The sequence below is a fragment of the Coffea arabica genome, chromosome 11e (assembly GCF_036785885.1).
Source record: "Coffea arabica cultivar ET-39 chromosome 11e, Coffea Arabica ET-39 HiFi, whole genome shotgun sequence".
NCBI lineage: Eukaryota > Viridiplantae > Streptophyta > Magnoliopsida > Gentianales > Rubiaceae > Coffea > Coffea arabica.
The window spans coordinates 14,411,195-14,425,581 of NC_092331.1; the positions used below are offsets into that span (position 1 = coordinate 14,411,195).

The window sequence follows — 14,387 nt, forward strand, 5'->3', positions numbered from 1 at the left end:
ATCAATTTCAAAATAGTGATAAAAAAAGAAGAAAAAATTGAATAAACAGTCAATTAACATGGCTTTCAATTAAAAAAATTTATTAGTCAATTTTTGTTAATTTTGATTAATCTTTTTTCTACAATTATATAGATATAAAAAAAGGAAAAATTACACCAATCGTCCCTCACATATTAGCGATGAGAAAATTTCATCTCTCAAAATGAAAATAAACGATTTTAGTCCCTAACAAATAAAAAACATTCACTTTTAGTTCTTGGCCATCTCTCCGAAAGAATTTTGACCGAAATTAGCCACGTGCACATCACGTGATTAAATTTTAAAAGATAAATCTAGTAACTCAATTAACTATTGATCCAAAAATTAAAAAAAAAAAAACATATGCACCACTTATTCCCTTCCACCACCACCCTCCCCCCCATTCCCACTTCCTTTTATTGGCATTACCACCCTTGAATCCTCATTACAGTCCCTTTTTTTCCCCTCCTCATCTTCTTTCCTTACTTCCTTCCTCTCTCTCTTTCCTCTACCACTACCCGCCCCCTTTTCCCCTCATTACCACTTCTCATCCTTTCCCTATTCAAATAAAATTTACATATTCATACACTATTGAAACAGTCTACTATAGCTTTTTTGTTTTTGAAAAAATTCAATAAAAATAATCTTTAATTAAATAAGTAGTAATCTAATGGAGCTGTAGCTTTATTGGTTGAGCTTGTGCAACAATATAACAAAGACCCAAATTTTCTTCCCTAAATTTTTGCTCAACATAGTTATAGAGCCTTGCCCCAACTTGAAATTGACCAAAAAATAGAATGAAATAAAAACTTCAAATAGTTAAAAATGAGGCCTCATCTAGTTTCTATAGATCTACTTGCCTCCACTGGCAGTTTACTCACCCTTCTTGTTGTGCTTCCTTGCATTCCTCTGGTTCTTCAAGAACTTAGGATCCATTCCTTTGGCGGAAAGTGTGGCAGTGCTTACTAGGCTTCTTGATGCCATTTTTCTTAGCCTTATAGGACTACATACGAGCATTGGAGTGGATAAGTCAACGTCATTTGGTTTATGAGCATTGGAGTGGATAAGTTAACATCATTACTAGTGGAATAAGTCTTGTGTTAAGGGATTCAAGTCATGTTTGCTACCTTGCAATAGAGATTTCAAAAATACTTATTACTTTAGCTTCCCACCAGCCATAGCTTTTGAAATTTTTAGTTAGTTTAATTTGAGGAGGGTAAGAGTAGAACCCATTAGGGGCACCACCAATAGGAGGTGAATAAGAACCAGAAGGGAGCATGAATAGGCCACAGATCAAATTAGGATTGTTAGGATTTTGGGAATTAGAAGAAGGAGAAGAAGATAAGGGTTTGAGACAACAGTAGGAGAGGATAGTGAAGAGTGGTTTGCTATTTTTTAAAAAAATTAGTCATGTGATGTGCGTGACTAATTCCGGCAAAAAAATCGAATAGAAAAGTGATCAGGGACCAAAATTAATCATTTTTATTTGTTAGGGACTAAAATTACTTATTCTCATTCTGAGGGACTAAATTTTCTTATCAGTGATATATGAGGGACAATTGGTGTTATTTTCTCTCAATAGTAGGACAAGTTTTAACACAATCAAACACGTGCAATGCACATGATCTTTCCTAGTGTTTCCAAAATATGTAAGTGACATACCTAGATTTGCTTGTGTTCTGCAAATGTGATTATATATTTGAAATTAAAGTTTTGATTGGAGATATATTTGTCTTAATTTTGTCTTCTGTGAGTTGGGAGTTCCTTGAAATTAACTTTGTTTGCTTCACTAAAGGAATAAAATTTTAGAAATGCAAGATCAAGGCATAGTAGATGTGTTTATTGTTAATGAATTAAAGTAGCAAGAGAATGCAATTATTGTGTGAAAAGAAGAAAATTATGAGGAAAAGTATTCATTATCAAACATTTGAAGGACTATAATTATTTTTTATGACGTTCAAACTTTGAAATTCAAGGTAGAAAATGTATTATAAGCCGAATCTTCCTTTTATGTTGCCATTTGAAGGAAAAGTTTAATGTTGATTTAACTTAGTTTGTAACATTAACAACAATTATCATGTGTAACATACCCGGACTATGACTAGTTTAGTTGAAATACTAGACATTCTTATTATTTGCTATCAAGCTACCAAAAAATTTTAGCCAATCATAAACTTTTTAATAGTGGACAAATAATTTCTAAACAAGTATTATTGTCTCAACTTTACAATTTTGTATCAAATGCTAATAATTTCAACTTAATCTTTATATGAATTATGACTAATATTCTTGTAATTAAAATTTACAACTTAAGACATGTTGGAATTTAATTTGAAAGCTTTTGAAGTTTTATGGATAATGTAAACAATATCCAAAATGTAATCAATTTATATAAACCATTTCCAAGAGAAATATGTAAAACAAAATATCAAATATATAGATAGCATGAATTTTTTTTATCCTCCTATCTCTCCCATGCCCTTCCTACGCACAATTTACCCTCCTACCACTCCCATGCCCTTCCTACCCCCAACTACTGAGAATAGGATTTGAACACTGAACCTAGTAGCGACAAGAATTTTAACAGTCCTGCCTTAGTTACTAGATAGATAGCATAACTAAACACTAAAAATTCAGCAAAAATAAAATACAAATATTTTATTTTATGTTAGTATGACCAAAACAAACCAAGAACTTCAAAATAAGAGATGAAAGTACTGACCTAAAGAAAATGAGATTTTACAATAGCAAATTTCCAATAACATAAGAACCAACTAGCAATTATTCTAACATTAGATGAGAAGACATAAACTCAAAATTAACAAAATAAATGAAAAATTTTGAAAAAGTATAGTAAGGTAGCTCGGGGAAGAAGGAACTTACCGCAAAAGAAAAGAGCAATATCAATGACCAAATCCAAAATTCTTACAAAAAAAAAAAAGAAAGAAAAAAAAGCTATAAAGCAAGTAAATAACTCATAGACCATGATGTTGAAATGACAACAGTATGGGCAAAAGGTGAAATAAGTAGAACATGAGGTTTGTAACTTCCTAGTTAAATGGCTACAAAAGATTTTTGAATGTTGAATTGGATTATATACATTTATATCCTCGTAATTAGAAAGAAAAGGAAATAATTGACCACAATCAGCCTATAAGGGTGTAAATGAGCTTTCTAAGTATAATTTTGGAAGACTCCTAGAGACAAAACTTATTATAAAATGTATTACATATCTAAACACACCAAATATTAAATCAATTGTATTGCCAATGAATTGTAGTAATTGAAAAAAAGAATTTCTCCAATTTGAAAGTGACCAACAACTAAAACTATATACATATAAATGGATTAGATTAGAGTTAAAAATACATATATACTAAATTGAGGGAGGGCTAAGGAAGAGTTGGGTGGTTTGGAGGGAAAAAGTGTAAGTGAATGGTTTCGAATTAGAACCCTCCTGCTTAATAAAAAAAATTTAAAAAAAAAACCAAACTAAATGGTCAATCTTAGTGATAAAGGGTTACACACTAAATAAACTCCAAAACCAACTCTTGTAGCATTTGTACCAAAAGCTTCAATATTAGATCATGTGGGCTGCTAAATTGCCAAAATCTACACCTTGAGAAAAAGACAAAAAAAATCTTTACCTTAGAGCAAAAGTACTTTTTGGTTTTATATCCTAACTATATATATAAGAAGCACTTGCACTTTTAACTGTTCACCAACTTTCATTCTATCACTTGTGCTTTGAAAGCTTGTAGCGAATTTCATATGATCACTTTCATTGTTTCGAACACTTGTACGCTGTGCCATGGATAAGAGGCCACGGAAATTGTTCAATGCATGTGCTACTATTTTTCACTAATTTACTTTGCCGTCCTCTTTAGATCCTTTCTTTTAGTCTGCAGGCAGTTTATCATTGGTTTTTTGGTGATTTCTATTGGATTTGATTGGTAGTTAATTACTAGACACCATAGTGGATTGTGAAATTATTCTTTTGCCCAGATAGGTGGTATTTTTAATGCATAGCTTTATGGTGAACTTGTGTCTTTTAGTAATTTCATATGAGATTATGGTGGATTAGCTTTTGGAAACCATAATTTGTACCCATCACAACAGGTCTTGTCTGCTGCCTTAGTAGTCTATGCTTTTGCACGAGTTATTTTCTTCTATTTAGATCATCATCTCATAGTTGCTTTGCTGGTCTCTGGAACTTTCTCCCGCTGGTATGCTATATTCTTTTTTCTTTTATTGCATATTTTGCCTTTTGTTTCTTAACATATTTTGTTGGTCTTGGGCAAAATTTTGTAACGTAGTTTTTGCGCTATGTTATCATTTGCTGTTTGTTTGGTTTTCACTCCTTTTGTAGTTTGTTTTTTGAGCTTGGTTGCTTTGAAATTTTTTGTATCCTTTATACTTCACCATGTGCATATGAAGAAACCATGTGAACAAACTATAGAAATGTACACTTCTACTTCTGACACTTAGACCAAAGAGTTTTACTACTACAAATTCTTCACAGGCACCATCGCCCGCGCATCCCGTTGGACTCCCTATGAGTGTATGTATGTGTGTATATATATATGTATATATAGGTAGGATTTTTCTATTTTTTTTTACATCACCCAAGTCAATTTTATATGGCCCACCCACTAATCAAAACCCATCTCGGAACCCTATTTACCATCCTCCAATAAACTCTTAGCCTTCGTTTGGGAGTTGAGGATTTGGACAGAAAAGAAAGGAAAAGAAGAGAAAGTTTAGTTTTCCTTTGTTTGTTAGTTTTTAGTAAAAAAGAAAAGAAATGAAATGAGAGGATTTAGAAGGATGAATAGTAGCTAAAACTTTTCCTCCCAAATTGGACGGAAATGGAAAGAAACTTTGAAAAAACTTGTCAAAATTTTTAAAATACCTATTTTGTCCTTAAAATGGTCTGAAACAAATATATAATAACTTTCATATCTAAAATTATTCCACTAATTTTCAAAACTTCCAAATAACATAACAATTCTTTCTCTTCTCAAATTTTTCCTTCTTTTATTTCCTATCCTAAGCTCCCAATCTATGCCTTAAGCCCACTAGCCCAATCCCAATAGCCCCTTGCCCACTTGTCTCAACTAGAGTCCAACCCAACTGCTACCTCCCCAATTCTTCTCCAACAAAACGTCCACTCTCCTGAGCGATAACTTTCTCCTTCGTTCTATCGAGGGTTTTTGTGGAGACAATTTTGGCCTGAAAAAATTGGTATGCAGATTAATTTTTCTTTGGTTTTTGGTGTATTTTAATTTAGCATTGATAAATTTGTCCAATGGATTTTGCTTGTCGATTTTTCTTGGATGTTTTCGAGGAATTTTCATTGTATTTTCGTTAATTCTAACAAAGCAGAAACTTTCGTTGATTTGGTCCTGATTTGAACGACTTAGACGATTCAGGTGTTGTGTGACCCACTGAGTTGGCACACCGCGAATCGTCTGAGTCGGATGCAGCCAAGTTCCCATGACAGCTCGTCCGAGCTAGCTCTTACTCAGACTGGTTTGGGAACCATGGTTTTGTTGGTGTTTGGTAGGAGATTATTTAGAAAGAATATTATAGTTTTAGAAGAACGTTTATTGCAAGCTTTTTTCTGGGAAAATTTTATTCACACAATGAAAATAGACATAGATACAAATGTTAATTTGTGGATAAGAATTTCTCGCTTAATATGCTGAAGAATTTTTGTTGTTTATCATCATATGAATCTAAAATTTGTTTTAGATTCTCGTAATCATTACGTGAGCTACACAGCAGTCACATTTTTTTTTTGGTTTTTAGTTGATACAAAATATTAATTTGTGATAGTGGAGATGTGGTTTAGTTTATGCAGCGTGATTTTTTTTTCTGGGAAAAATGTTAGTGTGATTGGTTTTTTTTTTTTTTGTGATAAATTGCTCAATTAGGTAATTTATTGGCGGTGCTGATAAAATGTTGTTGGTGGCATGAGTGACGTGCAAATGGTTGAAATAAGTTCCCAATGTTGTCCGTGGTTCGCCGGGTATTGTTTGCTATCATTGAGAATTTAATTGAAGTTATGATTGAGGTTAAAGAATTGGAGAACGAATATGGCTCAGCAACAATCATCACGTCTTCACCGTCTGCTTACTTTGTTGGACAGTATCCTATGGTTCATTTTCTGCTGAATAATGCTTGGTTTACGTTTACATTGAATGCAAGATATTATGTGTTTATCAAGTCTGTCTTGCTGATATCAACTTGTGGATGCATTTGATTTTAATTCTGGGCTGGCATTCTAATTTTTCTTAGGTGTATTTTTCTTCTTCTTTTTCTTTGGCTCTGCTTTATTTGATCGTAAAATAAAATAAAATTCAATATGGGTTTCCATTGGCTATTTGGGATCTGTGTTTCTTTAACAAATTTTAAGCGGGCTCGACCCAAGCGACGAGGTTTACTGCAGCTAAGCAAATTGGGGAAATTGCAAAATCACATCCACAGGACCTGATCCCTCTGTTGAGTAAGGTACGTATTTGATTTTCAAAGTTCATATGCTTTTTGAAAGCTAGTCATGCTACTTTTTCCTTGTCATTCATCACCATATTTTTTTTCCTTTTTAGTATCATCTTTTTGCATTTTATGTGTTTTCAAAATATTCTTTTAAATGGATTATAGATATTTTGGTTATGCTTTTGTGCCTTGTTATATTTCTTGCCCTGGAAGTAAGTGACTCTTATGAATGTAGTGATTTGACAATTTTTTGCTTCATTCTTGCAAGTATCAGTTTTTCGTATGGAAATATCCTTCTTGAATTTTTGGACGCCTTTGTCAGTTGAATAAATGGAGCCCCTTGTAGCATAAGCTTTATTTACGGCAAGGCACTTGACATCTGACCATATTTCAAGCAAAGAAATCCTTTTGCCTGGTTAGCTCCATAGCACATACAAATCAGTAGCCCCCAATTCAAAGAACATTGTACTGTAAAGTTGATACATCTAGAATTGATATTTGTGGCAGTAGGCACAAGTACTTGAAGGGGTAATTCATGTCGCTTTGTAATTTTCCAGTTTGCCTCAGAATAGGTTATCAATGGTTGCATACACATTATACATATAAGCAAGTGGTAGAATTGGGTTTGGAGTAATGGTTGTTAAGCTTAATAAGAAAGAGAGGAAAGTATGGTGAGGTATACTGTTATCACAGTTTGCAATAGTTGGATTTTTGAAGAGGAATAAATAAAGGTTTTAGGTGTGCTCAAAGATGTAAATTGTCATTTGGAAACTGTTTAGCGGAGCTCCTTGGAGCTGTAGCCTGCTGCAGAATTGTCTACCTTTGACTCCTGATTTTTTTTTAACCAAACTCACTCAAGTATAATCTAATACCCAAGAGTTGTATTTCCAGTAAAAAAGTTGTTTAGTAAAATAAGATTTGTGTTGTCTTAGTATGCAGGCCTCCTAGATATAAACTTATACCCGAAAAACCCCAAAAGACAACAAAGCTTTATCACCAAATGGAGTTATGTTCAATAGGGATTCCACAAAAGTTAGGCACTGCTTTTGTTTAAGGAAGGGAAACATGAAGACATGATAACTTATTGAGAAAGTAAAGGAACACGTGCGGAAGTGGCATTCATGTTCCTTGTTTCCTTATACATTGAAGTGTAAGAAGGAAATGTAAACAGATTTTTTGAAGAGGAGAAAACAAAAAACAAAAATGAAAAGGAAAGGTATAGATATGAATCAAAAAAGAAAGGAAATGCAAGATACATCATTTGGACATACGAAGGGAAAAAGTTAAAGCGACCTTGTGTCTTTGCCCATTGATTTAAGAAAATAGTAAACCAGGAAACATTATCTATTTAATTTGAAATATATTTTCTGCCTCCCCCTGCTCTTTTTGTTTTCTAAATAAATTCAAAAATTTCCTTGAAATGATGTTCTAAATAAATTTGTGAAACCATAGGTAAGTAGTCATCCATTTTACAGCAAAAGAATCCCTCAACAGTTTTCTCCTGTGATATGCCCTGTACAATTGGTTTATCTTTTAGATCATACGCTATACATGCTTGATTCGGGCGGCTTTTCTTTTTGAAAGTTCAATTTATTTCCAGCAAAAAATTTGTTTTATACATTATAGGACAGTACATCTATGCCTTTTTTTTCCCTACCATTTGCTTCCACATTTTAAAAGGAAACATAAGCTGAACTTCAAAGCTTAAGAATTCCTATATTCCCTTCCTTTTCCCCCTCCTTTGTTAAAAGAAACTTGAACCACACAAGTTACCCTGTGGTTCTCCTTTCCTTCTCAGTTCCCTGTTTTCAGAGGTGTGTTTAAACAAACTAATTTCAAATGAAAATTTTTCTTATGTGTAACGACATGTTTTTGGTAGTAAAAGCAGTGATACTTATGAAGCTGAAAATCTAGTGCTCTTTTGCTATTGACTTGTGAATACAGATGATAATTTTATTGTTTGTTTTTACAAGCAATTGTTGTAACACTATCTATTCAATCGAAAGTAAGGTATGTGCTATATATGTTGAGGTTAAGTTATTTTATGTTACAGGTATTAACATAAATAATTCAGTTTCTTTCTTGATTGAGGTGTTATGGGCAAAGCTTGACAATTGTTCTTGTTTATTGGATGAAGGGATTATAGTCAAATTTCGATTGTTTTCTAAACATGTTGAGGTTTGAATCTAAAATTTCCTCAATCTGGATTCTTTTTTTTGGTCATTATCTTATGCAGATTTTCAGCTAGCTAAATTTCATCTGAAGTTTGAAATTTGTCAATAATCAACAGCTAAAATTAACAGAGCACTTTTAATTATTCATTTACATTTTGGTTTCTTTCTGAAGGTAAAAATTGTAAAAATTACTCAAATGATACTGAATAAGTGTCTCGGAACTTAAATATGCCTGTTTTGTACCTTGACTTTGTAGTTGCCATCTTTATGGAGCCATTCTGTTGTTCATTTTCTCTTTCTTATGGAGTGAAGATAGTTACTTCTTTCACCAAAATAACTCGTTCAATTTGGTAATGCTTGAATATGTGTAGGTTTCTCAATATCTTTGTAGCAAAAGGTGGGATACTAGGGTTGCTGCTGCTCATGCCATTGGAGCAATTGCTGAGAATGTTAAACACACATCTTTGACTGACATAAATTCATGCCTTGAGATGAAGATGTCAAAGTTGGGGGTTTCTTGTCCTGTTGGCGATGTGCTAGCGTGGGCTTACTGTTACCCTAAATTTGTAGCAAATGCTTCATTTAGAAGGTCATTGTCTTACAATAGTTTTTCCTTGTTATGCCTATGTTTTGTTTGGTGGTTAGTTTTCAAGCCATTTCAATGCAATTAAGAAAGAAAAATTGCACTTATTGCAGTTTTGATCTGAACAAAGTATTGGAGTTTGGAGCTCTATTGGCATCTGGGGGGCAGGTACTTTTAAAATTGTTTTCCCATACCTTGCATTTCTGTATTTGGAGTCAAACACGACCATGGTTGTGATGACTTACAATTACTTTGCATTCCTCTGTTTTGTAGAACAAATTGATGTGCCATTGTTCCTCATTGGCTTTTCAAAAGTATAAACGCCTGGGAAACAAGTTTACCATGAGAAAGATACTTAGCTTAGCTGTTTAAAAAAAGGCTAAAACAGTACATATGCTATTTTTGTTTCATCGTTACACTAGTGGGCCTTATTTTCCTTGGAGCTATAGGGACTCCGCATGATGGGTCTTGTTGAAACTGGAATATTTTACTATTAAAAACTTATACATATGACTTCTTATTTTCTGATGAACAACAATAGACAAACTGTGTCATAAAACTGTCAACTTATGATTGTTGTACCTTTAGTTGGGTTTGATAGGCATTTTAATATTGTCATGTTATCCTGTGAAATATCAATGGTCAAATCTGGTTTCTTCTTCACCTTTTCTTGTTCAGTCAAGATCCTGATAGAATGACTATGAGCAGGAGAGGAGAGGTGGGGGCCATTTGTATTCATTAGAAGTTCCAAAGAAAAATACATCCTTGTTCTGAATACATGATTTAGGGGCTGGTTGATAAGAGGGTTTTGGAATCAAGAATTGGAATCACTACCATAATTGTTGCTTGGCGAAGAGGTATGGGGATTGAAAAGTTGGAATGAAATCTAGAAATCTGGTGACTCTCCATTCCTAACCATATTGTGAGGTTTTGGTTGAATACCAAAGTTGACTTCCAAATGAAACACAATTTTTTTTAAAAAAGCAGCAATTTCCTCTCTCCCAGATATCTTCTCCTTTGGTACTTATCTGTCCACCTTTCTGTATCTCCACTGCCATCTCTCCCTCACCATCCCTCCCTTATAATACACCACCATATTCCACCTTCGTTGCCACTGACATGTGCCACCTCCTTGCTCGCTCATCTTGCCCTCCCATCAAGCAGCAAGGAAGTGCTTTTAAAAGCATGACTAGCAGCAAAAATTTCGATCTAGTCACAGCAGTTGACAAGACTTCTGGTGATGAGGTTTGGGGGTGATTTTGACTGTAAAAAGTATTTACCCCTTCTCAAACCGAAGAAGATGATTAACATTTTGTCATTTTGGATATCTAGTTTCAATTTACATCTATCTTTGATAGGAAAATCTGAAAATCTTGGGATTAAATATGATTTCAGGAGGTTAAAGTAGTGATTAGGTCTGAATTTCTCTCGAGTTTGAAAGTTGATTGGTGGTGGTCAAGGAAGAAACGTTGTCTGTCAATGGCCAAAGCAGGTGGAATGTGCAGGAAGGGGGAAAAAGGGGGGAAAAAGAGGAAAAACTGTTAAAAATATAATATCTTATTCTGATACCCAAACCTAAAATGATTTTCCCAAGAAATACATATTGTAATGATAACATAAGGCTATACCCATGCTAATTATTTGTGTATGATACCAATTCCAATTCCAGAGCATGAACCAAGCACTCCTTAAATCTTCATATTTTATTACAAAAAGAAGTAGCTCCTGAAAAGGAATAGGACACTCTAGTTAGTTTAATATTTCCTTAACTTGAAATATTTGAGTATAAGACTAGGCATGATGTTAAGTGTACAAGACCTAGTGACATGGATTCCAGAACAGGTACCAAATTTTATCATGAACGCTTGTTCCATACATTTTAAAGTATGGGGAACTCCAGTCTCTGTGTTGTACTGGCATTTTTGTGTTAGTGGCCTGTCTTTTGTAGCTTTTGCCAATTTTCGGAGCATAAATCATGCAGGTGGTTAGTTTTGCTTTTGGAAGTCCTGCCATTTCTTTTCTGCCATGTACAATAGATAGTTGTACCGGGGGGGGGGGTCTCTTTCTCATCCTGCTTCAGCAATACTCTTTATGGATCCAAGTTGAATTAAACTTGTATTAAGAACTTTTAATTGAAAATATTGCTAAAAGGAAAATTTACTACTAGAAAACGAGAAGGAACATTGTTTGTTTTGGAATTGAGATGTGATTGGTTTTATTTATTTATTGTCTATCTGTTTTATCATATTCATCCATTGCACCATTACTTTGTGGAGTGGGAAAACGACTTCTATCATCTATAACTTGACATCATGCTCATGGTATTCATTGTGTTATGGCCTGATCCTGGTCATTACGGGTTTCGCCCCTTTTATGATCTAACTTGACATGCATACTTTCGAATTGAGATGTGATTGGTCTCAATCTTCTATAACTAGACTGGGTGCTCATAGCTGGTCTTACAACTTGGAAGAGATAGCACCAATATGGGTGCACTTGCTTCTTGTGCTGATTTTGACCTCCTAATCTGAATTTCCATTTTCACATGATTTTAGGAGTATGATATTGGGAGTGAGAGTGGCAAGAATCCAAGAGAGCGATTGGCTCGACAGAAACAAAATCTACGGCGTCGTCTAGGTGAGTTTGCAGATATAATTCTCTTATTAAATCTGTGTTCTGAATTTTTATTGTTGCTTGTTTATTTATTGTATTTTCTAGGCCACAACTAATGACTTTGAGATAGTACCACTTTTGAATCTCTATGGTGATGTCAGACTTTGGCAGCTTGATGCCTAGTGTGAGTTTATGCTACTCTTTCTGAAGAAAGCTTCATTTCAAGTTAAGTGGTTCTGCAGTTCTACTGTTGACCAAAAAGCACTCCAAAATATATCGATTGATGTCATATATTCTCTCTTTTGGTATCGCTCCTAACCACAGTAGCACAAGGGAATAGTGATGGCTCAGTTGGATTTTGCTATGTTCAGGCTTTGTACATTGTTGAGTTATTTGTACATGAATATTTCCTGAAATGGTACTTAGTCATCTGTGACTAGGCAACAATTGAAATGGCCAACTTTGATGCATGAGCAAGATACAAAAACACACTAGAAGTAAGCCACAGGTTTTTTAACTAAAGAAATGAAAAAGAAACAGGTATAGTACACGCTCCAACAGAAGCATGTTTATACATGTGTATATTCCCTTGTGCATGGACGTTCATATTTCTTCAAATGGTGCTGGGAACTTGTGTATTATTATGAAAATAGCTTTAAACCTATCAGGGTGCAGAAAATTGTTCTCTGTTGAATAAGTAACTGAAGAGAACTGAGCCAAAGAAAATAGAGACTTGGGATGAATGAAAGTTGTTACGTGGAGAAACAAATGAAGTATTATAATCTTTGACTTTTTTTTTTTGGTTGGTGGGAGGGGTTGGGGCTTTATTGGTGTGGGTAATGGGCTCCTTTTTTTACCTACACCCGTGATGGGAAATATGCATATTGTCCTGAGGGATGATTTGAACCCAACTGTGGAAAATAGGAGATCTAGGACATGGGAAACCATGTAAATGAGGCGTTGCTAAGGCTTGAATATATTTGACTGGAAAGATGAACCATCTAAACCAATAGTTGAGCCACTAAGTAGGTTTTGTGAGGCCGACTAACTAATGAAACATAGAGGCTATTATTGGTGCATGCAGCAATAGTTTGTAGCTGTTGTGGCTTCTTTTGTGACATAAAACACTATAGGTTGGTTATTTTATGAGACTACTTCCTAGAATGTGTCTAAGTACAGTTAGTTTGGTACTCCTTAATGTTCTCTTATGGAATGACTCAGATGGACAGGTGCGCTTAAGAGTTTGTCAAATTACCATGGACTATTAGCTCACTCTCCGTACAAATTTGATTTCAATTTTGCATTAGGAGGTGGTGACTTTTGTGGGGGGGGGGGGTTAATACCAATACTTCATTGTAGTTTGGATTTGTACCCTTTCTGCAGCACTTTAATGCAAGTGATTGTTTTGAATCTTTTAGTAGCAGTTATGTATTGAACTCCTATTGCTTCTTGATTCAAGATGGAAGTCAATTGATCCATTAATTCATTGTTGGTCAAAAGATTGCTACAGGTTGACATTATTAATGATCTCTGAACCAAACAAGTTGAAATGCAGAATTTTGTCCATGTTCAATGTTTTATTGTTCATTTTCGATTGGTTTCTCTGTTGTTTCAAGTAAATGCTAGAAACTACTGTTTAATGGTAATGCATTCTGGTTATCATTCAGTTTTGTGCTGTCTTTGATATTTATTCACTGTTTTTTCTAGAATGATTTTCACAAGCTGACTATTATTCATCTGCAGGTTTAGACGTATGCGAGCAGTTCATGGATGTTGGTGACATGATAAGAGATGAAGACCTGCTGGTGCAAAAGTTTCACTCCGCTGGCAATGGTCTTGCCCCTCAATATAGGTCTATGTCCAATTTCCAGCAATTTGTGGCAAACATGGTCCCTGGTGTTAAATCTAGGAGGCCAAGTGCAAGGGAACTGAATCTCCTAAAACGCAAAGCAAAAATAAGTTCCAAAGACCAATCAAAAGCATGGTCTAAGGATGGAAATGCTGAGGTCCAACCACAAGAGCTGGATATGGCATCGCCAAAAGGCCCTTATCGTGACATCTTGAGCTTGAACAAGGTAGAAACAATATATTCTTCTCATCTATTCATATCTTCTATGCATCTAGGCAACTGGTTTTTTAGGTACTCTTGATGTGTGGTTGTACATATATGGTTCTCATGCTTTGTTTTCACGTTACGTTAAGTGAAGATCTTCTTTGATATCTTTCCTTGAGAAAATAGGCAAACTTCTGCTACCTACATTTCCTGTTAGCTTTCTGCATATGTGTAAGTCTTAATGTTTTCGCTTCTTATGTATTGGATCCAAAGTCCTATTAGGTCCGTTAGCTCAATTACTGGAAGTAGACTCTTTTAACTTCTTGTTCAAATACCAAAATCCCCACAAAGAACTTCTGTAATTTGCAAGAGGCATGATAAAATACTGTCCAAAACACTCTTATTGCCATGGGAATAATTGAATTCAAATTTTACTAACTAGTTTATC

The 14,387-nt window shown here is 34.4% G+C and overlaps 1 protein-coding gene across 2 annotated transcripts in view; it reads left to right on the forward strand.

Moving 5' to 3' along the window:
• The first annotated feature begins 5,125 nt into the window (after window positions 1-5,125).
• LOC113717768 (TATA-binding protein-associated factor BTAF1) overlaps window positions 5,126-14,387 on the forward strand; it is a 29,254-nt gene continuing 19,992 nt past the window's right edge. The window contains exons 1-7 of one of the 2 annotated variants that reach the window (XM_027242573.2): window positions 5,126-5,262; window positions 5,955-6,168; window positions 6,437-6,531; window positions 9,062-9,279; window positions 9,387-9,441; window positions 11,829-11,910; window positions 13,630-13,961. In XM_027242573.2, the coding sequence (XP_027098374.1) occupies window positions 6,117-6,168; window positions 6,437-6,531; window positions 9,062-9,279; window positions 9,387-9,441; window positions 11,829-11,910; window positions 13,630-13,961 (834 nt within the window). In that variant the 5' untranslated portion in view covers window positions 5,126-5,262; window positions 5,955-6,116. Of the gene's footprint in view, window positions 5,263-5,954; window positions 6,169-6,436; window positions 6,532-9,061; window positions 9,280-9,386; window positions 9,442-11,828; window positions 11,911-13,629; window positions 13,962-14,387 lie in introns of those variants that run through there. The other variant, XM_027242572.2, reaches the window with a different exon arrangement.